Raw genomic sequence first — 17642 nt, 5'->3', positions numbered from 1 at the left:
CTGATTAAATAACAAATGAGCCATATTCTCAAATGCAATAGGAGAAGGGAAGAATCAAGGCCAGAAAACAATCATGCAGAATGCATGAATGACTTTGAATGAAATTTTGCCTGTTTGAACTTGAGAGATATTGGTTGGAAATACTTCCCATGAATCAGTGCAACATGGCAAGTTCTTATACAGTAGTACATCACATGATGGCATAGTCTGTGTTATTGAGTACTTCAAGTTGAGTTTAAAGACGGGTTAAATTATCCGACAGATTGGTGTGAAGCCTTGGACAAACTGACCTTTCTCAAGAAGTACTGGGAGGAAGGAGGTATCTAAGCACACCATGGGGGAGCCAAGTCCTGGTAACCCCTAGGACCCTTAACCTCACAAAGAGAGAGGATGCAGCAAATCTGACCATTAGTGCCAGGCAGCTTAAGAAGGAAAATCCTGATTTCCTTTGTAGGCCCTCAGTTTGTTACCAATCAGTATTATTTGAACAAGAGGCTTGGATTTAAGAAAGTGTCTGCAAAAAAGAAGCTGGATTTAAAGAAAGTGCCTGCTAAAAGGAAGCTGGGTTTAACTGATACCCAGAAAATGAATGAGGTTTAAATGAGTGGAAAAGAGGGTTGTCCACTGAAGAAGCAACCTTTCATGTGACTGCTGGCAACCCTTTTAAAGTGTGGCAAGGGAAAAATTCCAATCCCTTTGACGAACAGTGGATTCATAAAAACTGAGTGAATCAGTCCCAAAGCATATTACAAATTTGATTTTTTATGGTTTGGTTCTGGGCTTGAAATGGCACCCATAGTGCCAAGTCAAACTGTGGGGACTGTAGATCAAGGTACAAAATATATATTTATGAAAATAATCACCTACTGTACTCTCCTGTATATATCAATCAACTTGGATTAAAATACGAGAAAATGCAATGTTTACCTTTACAGGTATGTGTGACCTTTAACAATGTCAAGATTAATGGAAAAAATGCTGGTGTTTGGCATTTAGAACTATAGATGAAAAAGGGGAGACTAAAACAAGTGATATGAAATGGATAGAAATAAAAAAATTACAAAATATTCCAGTAATAAGAAAAAACAGTCAAATCAGCGATATCAGTGATGTCAGACTAAAACCAAGAATGATATAAGGATGTGTGGTGTGTGTGGATAAAAAGAGTAAAAAATGTTATTGTGAACAGAAAGAGCCAGTGTATCTGATTAAAAACAGTCAAAGGTGTTTCAATTGATAAACAAAGGCTTTATGTGTAATCAATATGCTCCATATAGGAAGGAAGTGAGAAGAGTAAACAAGGAGACAATGTATAACTGTTGGGATATGACTAAAGACATGGTCTATGATGGGGTCCATACAGGCAGCAGGGAATATAGGATGGTAGGAAGAGGGAACAAAAACATCAAGTTGTGGGATGAGGAAACAAAAGATGTAGCGAAAGAAAACATTATCACTTGAGGTGCAACTGCATGACATAAGAGTTGAGTAGGAACAATGGAAGATGGGTTGGGTACTCAAGAAAGTGAGAGAAAAAAAGGCAAAAATTGAAAAGATGTGAAAGAGCAAGCAAGAACTTTGGGAAGAATAAACCGTTCTATAGGATAGTAAATGTAAAGATGAAAGTTAATAAAAAAAAAAATGGTCTCAGAACTATAGATGCACATGTTGTCTAAAGAGAATGCTGTCCTGCACTACTGGAGTGAATATTTTTAATGTCTGTTGAATGTGGAGGCGAGAAGAGAGGTGGATCTGAAGGACACAGTAGTAGAAAGAGTTAGAGAAGGGTTAAGAATGCTTGTAGAAAGAGTTAGAGAAGGGTTAAGAATGCTTGTAGAAGTGATTGTTGAGGATGTGAGTTTAAGGAGAACATGGAAAAATAAAGAGGGATGCACACCAAGAATTCCAAGTGCTTTTGAGAAAATCTGGTGACTGACAACCAAAGTATGGGCTATGTAAGGATAAAAAGGAAAGATTCTGAAGGAACAGGAGAGAGGAATAATTGTTCTGCTCTACAACGGTAAAGGTGACAGAAAGAATTATGGAGGAAAGTATGTTTGGTAAAAATAAGTGTTGACAAAGAGAGTGAGAATAATGAGAATTCAGACATGGAGGAGTTTCTTGGAAGAAAATTGAGAAACTTGTAAAGGTTAATTTGCCTTTACATACTTTTTGCCAAATAGAAAATAATGATGGAAGAAAAACATTGTTTGATTATACTGTAATCTTTTACTTGATCTAGTATGGGTTTTCCCTAAATTTAAAATGGATGATCAAGATTATCCAGCATATGTAGGTAATACTAATAAATTTAACTCTTAATTGGTTATTGACTTTGAAAATAAATTAATTCATAGGAGAGCCAAAAATTAATAGCTAATTACCCTATTAATTCTTGAGTTTGCAATACTTTATCATCAATATATTTATTTTCAAAATCTATAACCAAGTAAATATTACTGGCTAATCTTATTTGATTTTATATTCGGGGAAAACAAATATGTACTAGATCAAGTAAAAGAATATAATCAAACTATGTTTAAGTCATATTCACTCTGTCCATCATAACAAATAACTATGGCAAAAACCTCAAATTATCTATTCTTACATGTAAAGGCAAACTAATTTGTCTTACATACTTATATGAATGCAAAATGCTTAAAAAAAAGTCACTCTAATGTACAATTTGAAATGCTGAAATTCTGGAGACTTCTAAAAGCATCAGCTTGTAATTGGTAAAGAGCAGAGCTACTGTGGAAGAAGACCAACACTGCAATAACAGGAAAGTTTGTGTGCCAGTCTATGATCTAAATATCATAGTTTTTCTTGAACTTTTTCTTCTTTTCAGTCACCTCAATTTCCAAGCTTTTGGGTCCCCAGATAAACCTGCTTTACTACAATGTTAAAAAGGTTATGTCTTTGTTGAAAAAGTGTGTATTATCCTTTGTTTAGTGTATGACCTACGATGGTTTAGTAAAATCCACATTCTAGCAGTACTTCGGAGCCATGGGCTCTGGAAATCTGGTGGTGCACTGAATAAGGGTTACCCACAGATACCAAATAAATGCTGAAAAAACTTTTAGAGATGTCAACAGACATCATATGAGGCACTTACTCATAATCTTCAGGATGGAAATTTTTCACATTTCCAGCTATTGGATATGACATTCCATGGCATAAATGAACTCCAGCATTGCCAAAACCCACTCCAGCAAATGTACTTGCAAGATGCATTTTGGATCGGGCTTCTAAGTCATCAGGGTTGTAAACAGATCTGAAAAATGAGAAAATATACACTTTTAAGCTAATTGAAGTAACAAGCTTTACATGAAAGTTTTTTCTAATACAGTATTAGAATTGGAATAATTTAAATTAAAACCAATCAGGAGCCAATGAATGTGAAAAAAAAAAGCAAACTAACAAAAAATAATTTGAATATCAAACTTTTAACAATCATCTTTTGAATTTATCCTATAATAATCAATTATTGTAATTTATAGGCAACAGTTTTTAATAAATAAAACTTAAAGGTGCAAGTGACATTAAAGTACTCAAAACAGTGGGTAAATGCATTTTACAGGACAAAAGTCTTGACTGAAAAATGCATCAATAATGAAGTAAATAAACCCTTTACAGGCATTCTTAAAAGGAACTTAGTTATGATTACCTTTAAACATAACAACGAGAAAACATTGATTTGAAAAGCTTATCCAGACTAAATACATATTGCAATATAGGTCCTTGAAAGTTTTAAGTATATAAGTGTAAATTTAGTGCCTTGTTTTCTATATTATTGCGAAATTATCTACTATGGTATGCAGTTAAGTGTATATTTTTAAGGAAGAAAAAGTTTATTTCCTGTTGATTTTGGAAGGCTTGCAGAGTATATTAAGGAAGAAAGAAGGCAGTTGGTTCTGTAAAGCTCCCTAAAGCTTATTGGGCTTATTATCCAGACCCAGAGTAGTGGACCAATTTTCACCAGAACTTAAGAACAGGGTGCATCAAAACCAGATTACCATTACCACTGGATACCAGTACACTGTGCATTTTTAAAGTGGTTTGGAAGAGTATGTATCTTTACAAAGTACCAACCACATATTAAAGCACTAATGAATGATAAAAGGATCTTCTTATCTGTTGGCTGAACAACATTTTTTTCTATTCCTTTTGAAAGAGTACAACAGAAATCCAATTTCCTGCTCCACACAAAAGCAAGAAGATTGTCTTTTCAGGCATAGTCTTGTCTGGGACATCACCACTTTGACTGGCCTTCAAAGGTGAAATTTTTCCCACTGCATGATTTTTCTCATTACAGTACTTGAATTTCATGCCTATGCTGCTAAGATAGTTGCTCTCACAGCACAGGTCCCACCATCAGAGTTGTTGCAATTACTGCACTGTCCGAATCATCACTATGACTCACAGGCTTATCCTTCATTATTAGAAACAGGAAGGAATTGCTCAAAAATATTCTACCAGTACACAGTAAGATCCTTTATCTTTGAATTTTCTCAGTTTCAGTTAAATTATGTTGAACTTCAATATTAAATGAGTTTTAAAACTTAATTACTTTGCCTATACTAACAACCACTAGAGCTAAAGTACTCTTTTGATAATGCTCTAACCTGATCTTTTTTTAGTTCAAAAAATGTGTAACACACACACACACACATAACCGTATTTGCATTCCCTTGGTCACCCAAGTACAACGAAATATCCACTCTTACTATATTATCGAATGAAGATTATATTTTTGTATGAAATCGAATGAAGATTATAATATTTTTGTTAACTTTACCTGTGATGCAATTATTTTCACTTCATCCTGCTAAAAATTATGAACAAATTTACAATAACAAGCAAGTGGAGATAGAGGGAGAATGTGCAAGAGCAAGCAATTTTTTGCTGCTCTAAGCAATTTACTTGAGATGTACATATGTTCATCAAGACACACAAGGGAAAAATAAGAAAGACATGCATTTTAGGACATGAACTTGAAAACAGTACAGTCAATCAACAAAACTCAGTAATACAATTACACACACACATACACACATTCAATTTCAAATATAATAATAACTACAGTTAACCACAAATTACAGTATTAACATGTGACTTACATGAATATGCTTGTCTACTGCATTCAGCTTAAAAAAATTCTATGAGGTCATACAAATAAACTTTATACATTAGTTACCAATTCTGATTCTTAAGCATATGAGTTTCCTGTGACATAAAAGTTTAGGCATGGGGAAAACAGAATATGTAAAAACAGCCCTGATAAATAAGGAGAGTTGGAGTCAGAAGGGCATCCATCCACAAACATCTGCCAAAACCAATCATGAAATGAGCTGTTCAAGACAGAAGCAGCTGGAGGAAGTTCAATAAAAACACCAAACCCAACTATGGATTAAGCTTGAGATACAGACGATACAACAGAGGACCATAAAAATTCAGTTTTTGTTTAACTCTATAATATATCCCTGATGTTTCTAATTAAAAAAAAGCAACAGCACATTACTGACCTTTTAAAATACTTTGCCAACACTCCCAAGGCATGTATGGACCATACATCAGAAATGGGATTTGAACCCTGATATGCTGGACGTGCAGCTGGGTTCTCAGGACATGGAGATCTATCGTAATATGGAATTGCTGTATATGATTCCAAAGCATGGCAAAGGACATCAAAGCTGAAAAGACAAAATAGAAATTTTATAATTTACTTTTAAATACTCACCTCTCTATTATGATAGCTATAAAGCCCAGCACTACTGGGAGGGTAACAAAATAAAAACAAAATTTTTACTCAAATCACCTAGATATACAGTACCATCTACTGACCTGTCCTTTTTGGGGTGAACTTTGGCTCATGCACCTATTGTGGAGGTTGGAGGTGAAATTCATCATAAAAGAGAGGTAAGTATCTATCTTTAAAAAAATAAATTTTATTCTGAAAAATTTTAATTTTGAAATGAATTAATCTTACCTCCCTATTATGATGGCTGTTCCCCACACTGAAAAATGAAAGTGGGTGAATGTATGAGGACCCAAAACCAAACTTCCAAGAGAACAACCATCTGGAATAAGACGTGATTCACTTAGTGATTTCCCATCTGCTAAAAGGACTGTTTTAAGGGAATGCAAAGACTAATTCATTAGCCCATGAGGACCTAAAAAATTGGAGGTGGTTCATGAGGCAAGAGAAGAATCTCTCTGATCCCTAAACATCTGAGACCAAGCCAAAGACCTGGTTTCTGATTTCAGAACAAATACAATATAGTAAAAAAGAATGAAGAATACAATAAGTCTAATAAATGATTAACCAGGCATATTGGCATACCCACAAATCAACAAATTTTAACCAGAAAGAACAAAACTGTTCTACCCCATTCATTCAGCTATGGAGTCAGCAAAAAAAAAAAAGAGCTCTGAATCATTAAACAGAATTTTGCTTCTCTGGATGAAGATCTGAAACTATTTCCATGGTGCTTGATGTCCTCCTTTTCATACACCCTTTTAAAAGAATTAACAGATGCTAATCACTAGTTCTAATGTTATCCAAAAAAGAAAAACTTGATAATACTTTGGGGTAAAAAGAAGGGGCCAATATCCTGAAGGATTAGGTACTTCTAACCTAGTTCTGAAGGAAGTTAAGAATTTGTCGAGTTTTGGACATTGGAACACCTGGCCTCACTGGGGCTGTCAAAACAGATTCCTGATGTTACATCTGGGTCCCTTGTCCCACTCATCAAACTGAATGGTTTCAGAGTGGACAGAGGGAGGAACCTCCCACCAGAACCTCAGGTCCTTGTGACCTAATGAATTAGGTCCTTGGCTGACAGCAGTACCTGAGATGGATTCTTTCATTAGGTAAATAGGCAAACAAAATTTATTTTGTTCTCTTGGGTCATTTGATTTTTAAGAGAGTTCAATACACTTAGTTCCAACCTCCAATGTTCCTTTACTTTCTGTTATGGAATGAACTGCACCCCAACCTCCCCACTCGTGTGGATAGGAACAAAACTGAGAACAACAGATGCAAGATCCACAGTTTAACCAGAAAGTGAGCAGTCAATAGATGGTACAACTAGTCAATAGATGGTATAACTAGATGATCTAAGCATAAATTTTTGGTTTATACAGTATCATCCTATAAAGTAATACTTTATAGCTATCAGGAATGAGACTGAGAGTTTCATTTCAAAAATATAATTTCTCCCTTCCATAAATCACTTATATTAATCACTAACCTAATTGTTGCAAGTTATTCCACTTTCCTCATACATAAATATAATTCTGTTCATAAAAGTTCCTCATATCTACTTGTACACTGCTTATAACCATATACTCTTAAGCTTTACTCTGCAACCTCAGGTAACATATTTTCAGCTTTCCATTAACTCAAATGTCCCCATTCCCATGACAGTGTAGTAAATATAGAACTGCTGTTTAATGCATCACCTTTACTGTAAAAAAGTGCTATTTTTTCATTGTAACTTTTTATTACGTACCCACTATAACATTAACTCCATGGCATGAAAAGGAGTCAGAATGGGTCTATGATGCATCCAGACTTGGTCTCCATCCTCCCAAGACCTTAGCAATACCAGTTTTGGCCTTCAGAGGCTCATAATCAAAAATGGCTACACCAGTGGTCTCACTTCCTGTGCCAGCTGTAGTGGGTACTGAAAGATTGGATAAAATGTGGATAAGTGTGCCATCCAAGAAAAAAAAATGTTAGTGCCATAAATATTAGTTATATATTGCTTTTTAAAATAAAAGAACAGCCTTATACCTAGACCATCAACAGTAATCCCCCTTTTATCTGCAGATATCTTTAAAGGCACCTAGTGAATCTCAGACAGGGGTCTGACAATAAGAGTTCCACAACTTCTTAGCAATATTTAATTTTTTTTAAACAGTTGGCTAAAGGCTGTTGCATGTGAAAATCTGAACATTCAAACAAATTCTTGGAGCACTGAGGCAACTCAACTTGTCAGATTTCATGCTTAAAGATGTGTTGTCAGGTCTGGAATGAAAAGACCTGGTTTCTGATTTCTATGTTTTTGGTTTTCAAAAAGAATACAAGTATGTGAATAATTTTTTATGTGTTAAAGTTCTAACAAGAAACTGAGGGTTTTAATAAATGAACAAAACTGTTCCAACTGCTCATCTACTATCAGCAAACAACTGAGTATAATATTGTTACATAATGTAAAGTATCTATCTACTGTACATTGTTAAATACTAATGATTTCTATCATCAAATCATTTTTAACAAAGCTAATCCTCCATCATTTGCTTTATCTGCAACTATCCAAAAAGCAAACTTTAACAAGTGTTAAAACTTAACAGTCGTTTCAGCATGCTCCCGATAGTTACCAATATTCTTTGGAGGATTAGGGGCAGTTCTATTTGGTTGTTATTCTTCCCTTAATCTCTTAAGAGGGGTGGGAGAAGGGATCTCAATGGTAGAGGGTAAGTAACTAAAAAAATTGATTTTATCACAAAAACCATTATTTGGGCCCTGAATACAGCCACTCCCCTCTGTCAATGCCGAATGGCAAGTTAGGTCTCTGTGCCACAGGCCTGCAGAGCTTTTGGGAGCTAAAACCACAAGTAAATATGATCCTTAAAGAGTTACCACCTACCTAACTGAGTTGCTATGGCCTAATCATTAGAAAAATACAACCACATTCCAGACAAAATTTATTCTGGTTCTTAATCAGTGCTCAAGATTTTGGGTTTCTCAATAACTTAATGGCTCTGCAACACAAGTTCAACCTTACTTTACTAATGAACTTTGTTTGCCCTCCCATGCCAAAACTATAGGTGCTAGAGTATGGCAGTCTTCCTAATGGATCTCAACAGCCCTCCAGTAGTTCGAAAGGAACACAGAGTTACACCTCCACTGTGATGCAAAAATTGACGCTAGTTTAGGGTGCTGATGAAAACCTAATGGATGCAGGACTGCTCTGACATCATGTAGTTTCACCTCCAAAAAAGTCCCTTGTTGGTCTCCCTTCCGGTATCACTTATATTAATCACTAACCTAATTGCCCGTTATTCCAGTCTCCTCATACAAGAAATATAAATTTATTTCTGGTGATAAAATTAATTTCTACTTGTACAATGTGGTTTGGATTCCACAATAAGCTGTTAGGTCCCGTTGCTAGGTAACCAATTGGTTCTTAGCCAGTAAAATAAGTCTAATGTCTCCAGACCCCATGAGAGCTGTTAATCAGCTCAATGGTCTGTTTAAAACTAAGGTATACCTTAACTTCAAAAAAAGTGCAATTTTCTTGCAAACAATGCATGGTGTGTTTCCAAGATTAAGGATTTAATAAAGAAAGCCATGGCATTCTTAGACATAAGAACCTCAGGGTTCTTAACAGTGCATAGGTTCCTATACTGTTTCCTTAGAGCCATAATCAAAAAGGGCTACACCAGTGGTTCTTCTTCCTCAAGCTGTTAGTTTCTAGAGAAAGACAGAAAAAAACTCTTAGAAGAGCTTTGGTCTTCAGATCATTCTTAGCACGAACGGATACCAAAAAAGATAGCTCTGCTCCATTACTAAACACCCTGCTAATGATGATATTGCTTGTGATGCATTTAACTCTTTTGGCCACAACCAAGGCCATCAGAAAGTGTGTCTAAGAAACAAACATTAACTCTTTTGGCAGTCAAAACCAAGGCCACAAGAGGGCATCTCAGAGAATGAGCCTTTATCTTACCTGCAACTCAAAAAAGTTCAGAAAAATAAAAATTGCACTCAAAAGGAGAAAATTTATATTAATCTCTCCACAGATACTTGTTACAACACAGTTCCCTTCTCTGAAATATTGAACTTGGGTGGAACCAGGACACCATGTTTGCAGCAAGTCTATGAGTGATGAAAATGAAATTAATTAAGCACATATGCTTAAAAAGACAAAACTGTAAAGACATGGCATCAATGCCAAAACACCATAAGATAAAAACAACACAATTTAGCATAATTGCAAGGGTATAAAATGTGAGGACAACAAATTTGAACAGGTTCTTAACTGCCTTTATACTCCTAAAAATATGCACAAATGACATTTGGAATTTCAGAATAACCTATCTTAATAATCGATAGTTGTTACAAATAAGGCCATTGTAAAATAAATCAGTTTGTGTACAAATTAGACTCTACGTATCTAATAACATTGCTCAATGGCATTTGCAAATGATAATACCTTTACTTATAATACCTATTTAATTACAGTACTAATAATAATAACTCTAGTACACCATTACATACTCCAAGAAAGTGGCAAAGCACATCAATGTTAATAAGGATGGCCAAGAATAGCATCAAGCTTTTTCCACTGAACCCAACTTACCTGCAATGAGTGGTGAAAGCTTGACAAACACTGGCTTTCCTTTCCCAATAGGGGCATTGACGTAATCCAAAAAATCTGCCTCTGGGTCAGATGCATACAAATTTGCTGCCTTACAAGTGTCAATGACAGAACCTCCTCCAACAGCAATGTAGGCATCAAACCTACCATTTTTAGCAAAGTCAATAGCTTCCTTGAAACTGAAAGGAAACAATAAATTACCATGTTGCATATTTAAATCTTCAGATGCTTAGCTCTGAAAATGATATATAATAGACTTAACATTACAGACCAGATAATAAAATGAAACAAAAGTCTGTTACAATATTAATATGACTTCAATAAAATAAAAACACTGCATTACAGTATTAACAATTATAGCCAAAGTTACTTCACAATACTTGTCATATTGATGATGACCCACAGTAAATAGAAAATTCTGAACCAGATATAAAACCTCAACATTCACAGCTGAAAGTAAAAGTGCTATATTTTTACAACATGAAAGTTTTTCGTCCAACCTATTAATTACAGATATACCTAATATTGTGGTCACTATGTCCCCATGATCACCAATCTTTTGTTAATGTGCCATAAGAAAAAGAAGATAGCCTTACTAAACATGCATCCTGTGGACTCTCAATTATTCACTGTATTAATAAAAACTTTACTTTTTGTGGACACTATTTGTGAGGCAGTAAGACCCTTGGAACTGGGAGGCTGGAGCTTTCCATATGATTAATGAGTTTCAAGGGGCAAAAAGACCTTAATGCAGTTTTTATGAAGCATACAGGGTATTGGTAAAGCAAAACACAAATCCTTAATTTAAAAGCTTATGCTTCCTTTTCAAGAGAAAATCAATCTTGAGATTATTTATAATTACTCTCCTTGTAAATCTCATCAGGTATCCATTTAAGTTTAAATTCAAGATACGGCACTACGTACTGTAAAGTTTTTTCTTCAGGGCAGGATTAGGCTTATCAAGTAGATGGTGTTGGTCACTGAAGAGTTTGTATAAAAGAAGTACTTTGTGTTAAAAACAATTTCAACAAAAACCCATTGGTCATATACAGTATAGGCTTATGCTTGAATTGCTCTTTAGATGAGAGGTCAGAATCCTGTAATTTCTAATATTTTTAAGCCTATAAGGTCTGACAGACCACTAGGGGACTGTGCAGAGTTAGAGAGAAATCTTCAGTAACTTAATAATTTGTATAGTCTAAACCCTATGGAATGTAAAGCAAGGCATTTGTACCAAGTACTTCTCTTTCAAAATCATAAACACAGAATGCTTACCTTAACCAAGTAAGGTAGTATTCAAAACCTCTGAAGACTCTCCAGAGTGCCATGAAAACAAGACTGATGAGCTTGCACCATGGCCTGTTGTGACAACATGTATGACAAAGTACAGGTCTGACTATCTACGTAAAGTCATAAGAGTATAAAGTGGAGCAAAGCTGGAATTAAATAGCGTTTTTAAAAATTTATTCCATAAACTATCATATCAATATGACTATCCAGAAACTTGCTATAGTCTAGAGGAATTCAACATCTAAAAAGTTAATTCATCCTTTGTTCCATCAGAAAGCACTACAAAAAGGCATCATCCCTGAAGTAGTAAGAACTTTTTGGGGACAGCATGCTAGCTTCTCCAGGCAGAATGAGTGGTATTGTCTCTTGATGGTGACAAAAGGCAAGGAAGACCAAGCAAAGTGTATTGATAAGAGGTCCCTGGTAACAGTCATTTGGGTCTTTTTATGAATTGGGTAATAAATTACAATTTCTCAGTAACCATCACTCGCATGTAAAATTTCCCAGATGCTGTGCATCTTGTTAATCCAACTGAAGGAGGTAAGCTCTTTATAAGGTGGCAAGAAAATGACGAGTGGTGTTGCACTGAGAGATGCGCCTCCCTCTTCCATTTTCTCGTCTATCAGACCAGCTCTGCCTGATGTAAAGGTGGCTGCTTGTTGTGATACTGCATAATCTCCAATTTGCAGGGTCACCACAAGGTGTGAACATGAGGGATGTTTGGGTCATTTTAGAAAAGCAACAATAATCGCTGTTTGAGAAATTTCTTCACAGATTAGAAACTCCAGGAACTGGCTGCTACCAAGGATCGTGGGCCTGACAACACCACATATTACAGTATCAAAATTATATTAAACAATAAATCTACAAAGATAGCATCGTTATTGTAATTACTGTTACACACTATTTTTCTTATGATATGCTTTGTGTGAAGTAGATGAAATACACTTCCACAGGACGACATAAGGCATAGTTCCACATATATTTATTAAGTTCACATCCACAAACATTAGATGACTCATATCCAGTTAGAACTTGAAGTAAATTTTTTCAAACATATACATGTAATATCAAGTTTTAATATAACGTGGCCTAACAGCATAAACAACGCTCCCTTGACCAGACTACAGAGTGATTCTTAAATTCAAAGGCTGCCTCAAAGGGGTGTAAAATTGAAGAAACTAGCTTATGTAGAAAGAGAATAAGCACACATGAAAAGTACGAGGCAATAAGCAATGCAGCAATGGGCTGAAGGAATGTTGCAAAGGAGTTTTAGTACTGCTAACACTGTGCAACATACAGCACATTCCGTAATAAAAACACATTCTTAGTGTTTGTCTTGAAAGGTTAAGAAAAAGCCAGCGTATACAACCAAGTTGAAGTGAATAAATATAACACAGAAGCTTTCGGCCTTCACTAAGGTCCTTTTCTTCTGACCAAAGAGGCTTGAGCTTTTGTCTTGAATCTAGCTCAAGAGGATTTGATAAATAGCTTAATTTCCATTGATGTTTAAATATTTTCGTCCTGAAATAGATATCAATTTTGTTAAAGGTAGTATAATTTCTCACTTCCCCTTACACAGTGAAAGACGTGTTCTTCCTAGAAGATATCAGCTTTAGTTTCCCTTGTTAAGAACACAGATATCAAGATCATAAGGGCTGTCATCATGGATGAAACAATATCTTTTAAAAGCATATAAGCTGTTAGCTGACAAAAATACCTATACTGTACTCTTTTAGCAAGACCGCCAACCATTAAAACTTGTAATTTTTGCTTAGTACAGCTGAAGATCGAAGGCTCCTGTGCTATATTTATTCATTTAAACTTGGTTGTGCAGCTTAAAGTGTACCAAGTAAAAAAAATGTTACAAAACTACTAACCTCGTATCAGTTGGCTCAACACGAACATTATCAAAAACAGTAAAGTTAACATTGTGCTTTGATAACGACTCGGCAACAAGCTTCACAGGGGGCAGTTGTGAAAGAGTTTTGTCTGTCACAACCATAACATTCTTGGCCCCCATTGAATGAAGATCCATTCCTATTTCTTTGGTTACCCCAGGCCCATAGCGGACAGTTGAGCAGGCCATCTGATTAACCACAAAATATTTGTTACTCATGACTTGAATCAAATATTAAAAAAGTAACTTAGGTTTGAATTTTCCAAAATATTTTCAACTGTATCTATACTGCAACTTTGAAGGGAACTTACTGAGATTTACAATTTTTCTTCAAAACTACATGTTTAAAATAAAACGATTACCTCACCTCAAATGCATAATCAGTAGACTTGGCAGCTTTTGTTGAAGAACGCTTCATCTGGGACCATCCCGAGGAATGTGCTGGACACTGACATCTGCAAGATATTAGATAAATATATACTTATGCAGAATATACATCAAACACAAAATACATTACAGAATTACAATATTCATGAAACAATATCAGTGGAAAAATAATTCAAAAATTTTAGGCAATTTCAGAAATGTACCAAGTAAATACTGTACAACTGTATGAACATTTGTCCAAAACAAACCAGTGCCTCTTGTAGCTTTCTATTTTGATTCTAAATGCAACTGCATACCTACTTTTATTAAAGGAAGAAAACTGTCTTTAAAAATTTTTAGACAATTTCAGAAATGTACCAAGTAAATACTATACAACCATACAACTGTTTGTCCCAAACAAACCACTGTCTCGGGCAGCTTTCTATTTTGGTTCTAAATGTAACCGCATACATCATATCATTTGGATATGATGTAATAAATTTACCTTATACAGGTAGTCCTCTACATACATAATCCCTGTAGGGGGGTAGTGGTGTCAGTGCACCTCTCACTGCACTGTAGGCATTACTTAGGTTCTTTGCAGCGTCCCCTCAGCCCCCAGCTGGAACCTCTTTCACTCCTTTTACTCTACCTCATTTCATATTCTCTTTCTTCCACCTCACTTTCCACCCTCCCAAAACAATTGTTTCATACTGCAAATGCAAGGTTTTCCTCCTCTTGCAACTTTAAAACCTCTTCACTTTCAACTTTATTTGAAGCGCTCAATGACCTCATAGGGCCTAGTGCTTGGCCTTTGTCTTAAATTTTATATTCCATTCCATTCTACATACTTTTAAAGATACAAACTTGTGTGTCTGTCCCATAGGCCTTAGAAAATATACTTTTAAAGATACAAACTTGTGTGTCTGTCCCATAGGACTATCATGGATATGGGCCTATAAACTTTATTGCTGTTTTTTCAAGAAGAGGTCAAAGAATTATGTTATTATCGACTTCATATACAAAAACCAAACTGCCTTGATAAAAAGCTTTATTGCTGCACAGTGTCATATGCACAGGCTAATTACCAAGCTGGACACACAAACCCTTAGAACAGAACAGAAAGGAAATTTTTCTGCAAAAATGTCCTTAATGGATACGGCTCTATAGGCAGCGTGTCAAATACCAAATTTGGTCTGGGAACCTTGCGTGGGGTTCGTCTAGGAGGCTATTGGGAGGATGGCAATACTGCATCATGTGGGGTCAGAGAAATCATCCAACATCTTTTGCCAAACTTAGCCCTACCAGGGCAGGACTTAGCTATTTCTGACATCCATTTTTATCACCTCAATGGAGCAAATAGTTATGTTTCAACACCGACCACACGGGAAGACCTTCTGCGGTACGTAAACATCTGTTCATTCCTGATAGAAAAGCTTACTTGAGAATCTGGTTCGCCACTGACAGCCACGAGGGGAAACCATTCCCCTGCCCTACTTGTTGCTCCATGACACTTGGGTTGTGTTATTCATCACACTATGGAGAGGCCCACCACACATGATCTCTGATGTTTCCAGAGCTAGTAGCATTGCTAGCATTTCCAACATGCTGATGTGCAAATGAGGTCGTCTTCTGTCTGCATTCCTGAGGTTGACAGTCCTCCATGGTGTGCACTGCACCTCTCCTTTAATGTGTCCTAGAAGAGAAGCATCTCTGGGAGTGGGAGTTTAGGGGAACACCCACAAAGCAGTTCATGTGTTTAAGCCACTTAGCAAAGTCCTCCCTTACATCCCTGCCTAAGATATAAGCAGGGAGGGAGGGTTGTTTGAGGTTAACTAATTCCGTTTTGACTGCCACAGAAGCATGCACTGGTGGAGGAGCCAGTATGAAATTAGCTTCCCCTGGGACAACAGGTAACTTAGCGACAGGTAACTTTACTGAAAACTTATCGACAGAGTCAACTGACTATAAACCCTAGAGAGCCCCCCGGGGAAATCAGAAATCAGCCTGAGAGACAAGTAATGGAGAAAGGTGATAAATAAATAAGAGGGAAAAAATGAGACCGATACACCTGAATTCAGGAGACGTCACCTGAAAGCAACAATGCAACTGCTCCTTACTCTAAACATTTGGAGGCCAGAGGATTCCATAACAAACTTAGACAAACTATCCCACACTTTAGCTGTGGCCAACATAAATCTCACAGCAAAGTGTGCATTGTTAAACCTGACACTGGAAAACGAAAAACTGTTCGCAGCATCAACCTGCCCAGTGCTGTGAACGCAAAACAGCTTGGACAGGTAAAGGAGAGGGTAGGGGATGTTTGTCATTGTAGATTTTATGAAACATAATATAAAACTACTCTTTCAATGACCAATTTCAGCTCGTGCTGAGGAATACTCCAATGTAGAAGACAATAGTTTATAGCCTATTCCCATTGGACCATATAGGGGCTGGTTCATGTATCTGCCGAAATTACAGTACATGTACTGTAACGGTATTTTTATTATCACAATAAAACTTAAGGTATGGTAAATTAAGGAGAGACAGGTGAAGCAAGAATGGCCAGGTAAGGCTCAGCGAAGGCCTGTTAGGTTAGGTGACTATGGATCACTAAAGCTTGCTATAAAATTTGTCTCGTTATGTAACAATAATATGCATTTTTAACAATTCTTTTTGGTGTAGTTCACTGTCCTACTCAAACACACGAGGTTTCCACTGAAACCCGTCCGTCATTACTGTCTGTAAGGTTATCAGACAAAATCTAATAGTTTGCACCAATAATAACGATAAAAAAGCGTAAAATAAAAGTTAAGTAAAATGTCCTTCCCAAAAAATCACGGCGTAGCTTGCATTGAACGTCGACAGTCTACTCTAACCCTAAAATTACTGGACATTTGCCCAACATCAGGTACAATTTAATGCCTATGCAAATGGCTATAAGACGTAGCTTAAGTATTCATCAAATATCTTACGTTGCCGAAGAAATAGCTTTCAGAAGTTGATACGCTCTGTTTCTGCCACCCATTTTGTCGCAGAGACCTACGGTTCCTTAAGGCTGACAATCACTGAAGGGGGCATTACACAACCACTTGTTGTCAGACTCAAAGTTCATGTGGGTCATCTTAACGAGGTTAGGGGGTGCGCGAGCATGGCGACGCGACAACACGTTCAGAGGTGTAAACCTTGAAGCTGTAAACTATATGTGTTCGGTCTGTGGCCGATGTACCCAAATGACATTAATTCTATATACGCATTTACTGTTGTGCCTTCATAATGCACACACTTACATAAAGATTCATACAATTTAAACTATCAGTAAATCACTATTATCCAATTTAACTGATAACCTTTTGTCATAGGACAGCACACCGCTACTCCGCTGCGGTACAGTTACCATATGAACGCACCGAGGAAGTTGGCAACTGAAACATTGAATTGATTCATAAATAAACAAGATATTCTCTGAATATGTTCACCCTACGGAATTCAATCAAGGTTGTTAAAAGATCACTGAACAAATGAACAAGTGCTTGAAATTGCGTGCATCCAAAAAACTGGCAAGCAGGATACAAAATAAATGTGATGTAACAAGGTCACCACGAGTGGGAATTGCATTGCACATTGTGAGCTGCGAGTTATGATAAGCCACAGCGACTATCTTGATTCTTCTTATAGGCACTGTTTCACTGTTTACC

At 36.3% G+C, this 17642-nt stretch overlaps 1 protein-coding gene across 1 annotated transcript in view; it reads right to left on the bottom strand.

Annotated features, from left to right (window-relative positions):
* T3dh (Type III alcohol dehydrogenase) overlaps positions 1 to 17090 on the bottom strand; it is a 29909-nt gene extending 12819 nt beyond the window's left edge. Inside the window, 8 exon segments of the mRNA XM_067132873.1 lie at positions 3116 to 3274; positions 5526 to 5693; positions 7515 to 7567; positions 7570 to 7688; positions 10371 to 10567; positions 13559 to 13767; positions 13946 to 14033; positions 16920 to 17090. Of these exon segments, the coding sequence (XP_066988974.1) occupies positions 3116 to 3274; positions 5526 to 5693; positions 7515 to 7567; positions 7570 to 7688; positions 10371 to 10567; positions 13559 to 13767; positions 13946 to 14033; positions 16920 to 16972 (1046 nt within the window). The 5' untranslated portion in view covers positions 16973 to 17090.
* Positions 17091 to 17642: the final 552 nt, after the last annotated feature.

This window comes from Macrobrachium rosenbergii, chromosome 32 (genome assembly GCF_040412425.1).
Source record: "Macrobrachium rosenbergii isolate ZJJX-2024 chromosome 32, ASM4041242v1, whole genome shotgun sequence".
NCBI classification, from domain to species: domain Eukaryota; kingdom Metazoa; phylum Arthropoda; class Malacostraca; order Decapoda; family Palaemonidae; genus Macrobrachium; species Macrobrachium rosenbergii.
The sequence above is the reverse complement of the archived record's forward strand: the minus strand, read 5'-3'. Positions and strand labels throughout refer to the sequence as shown.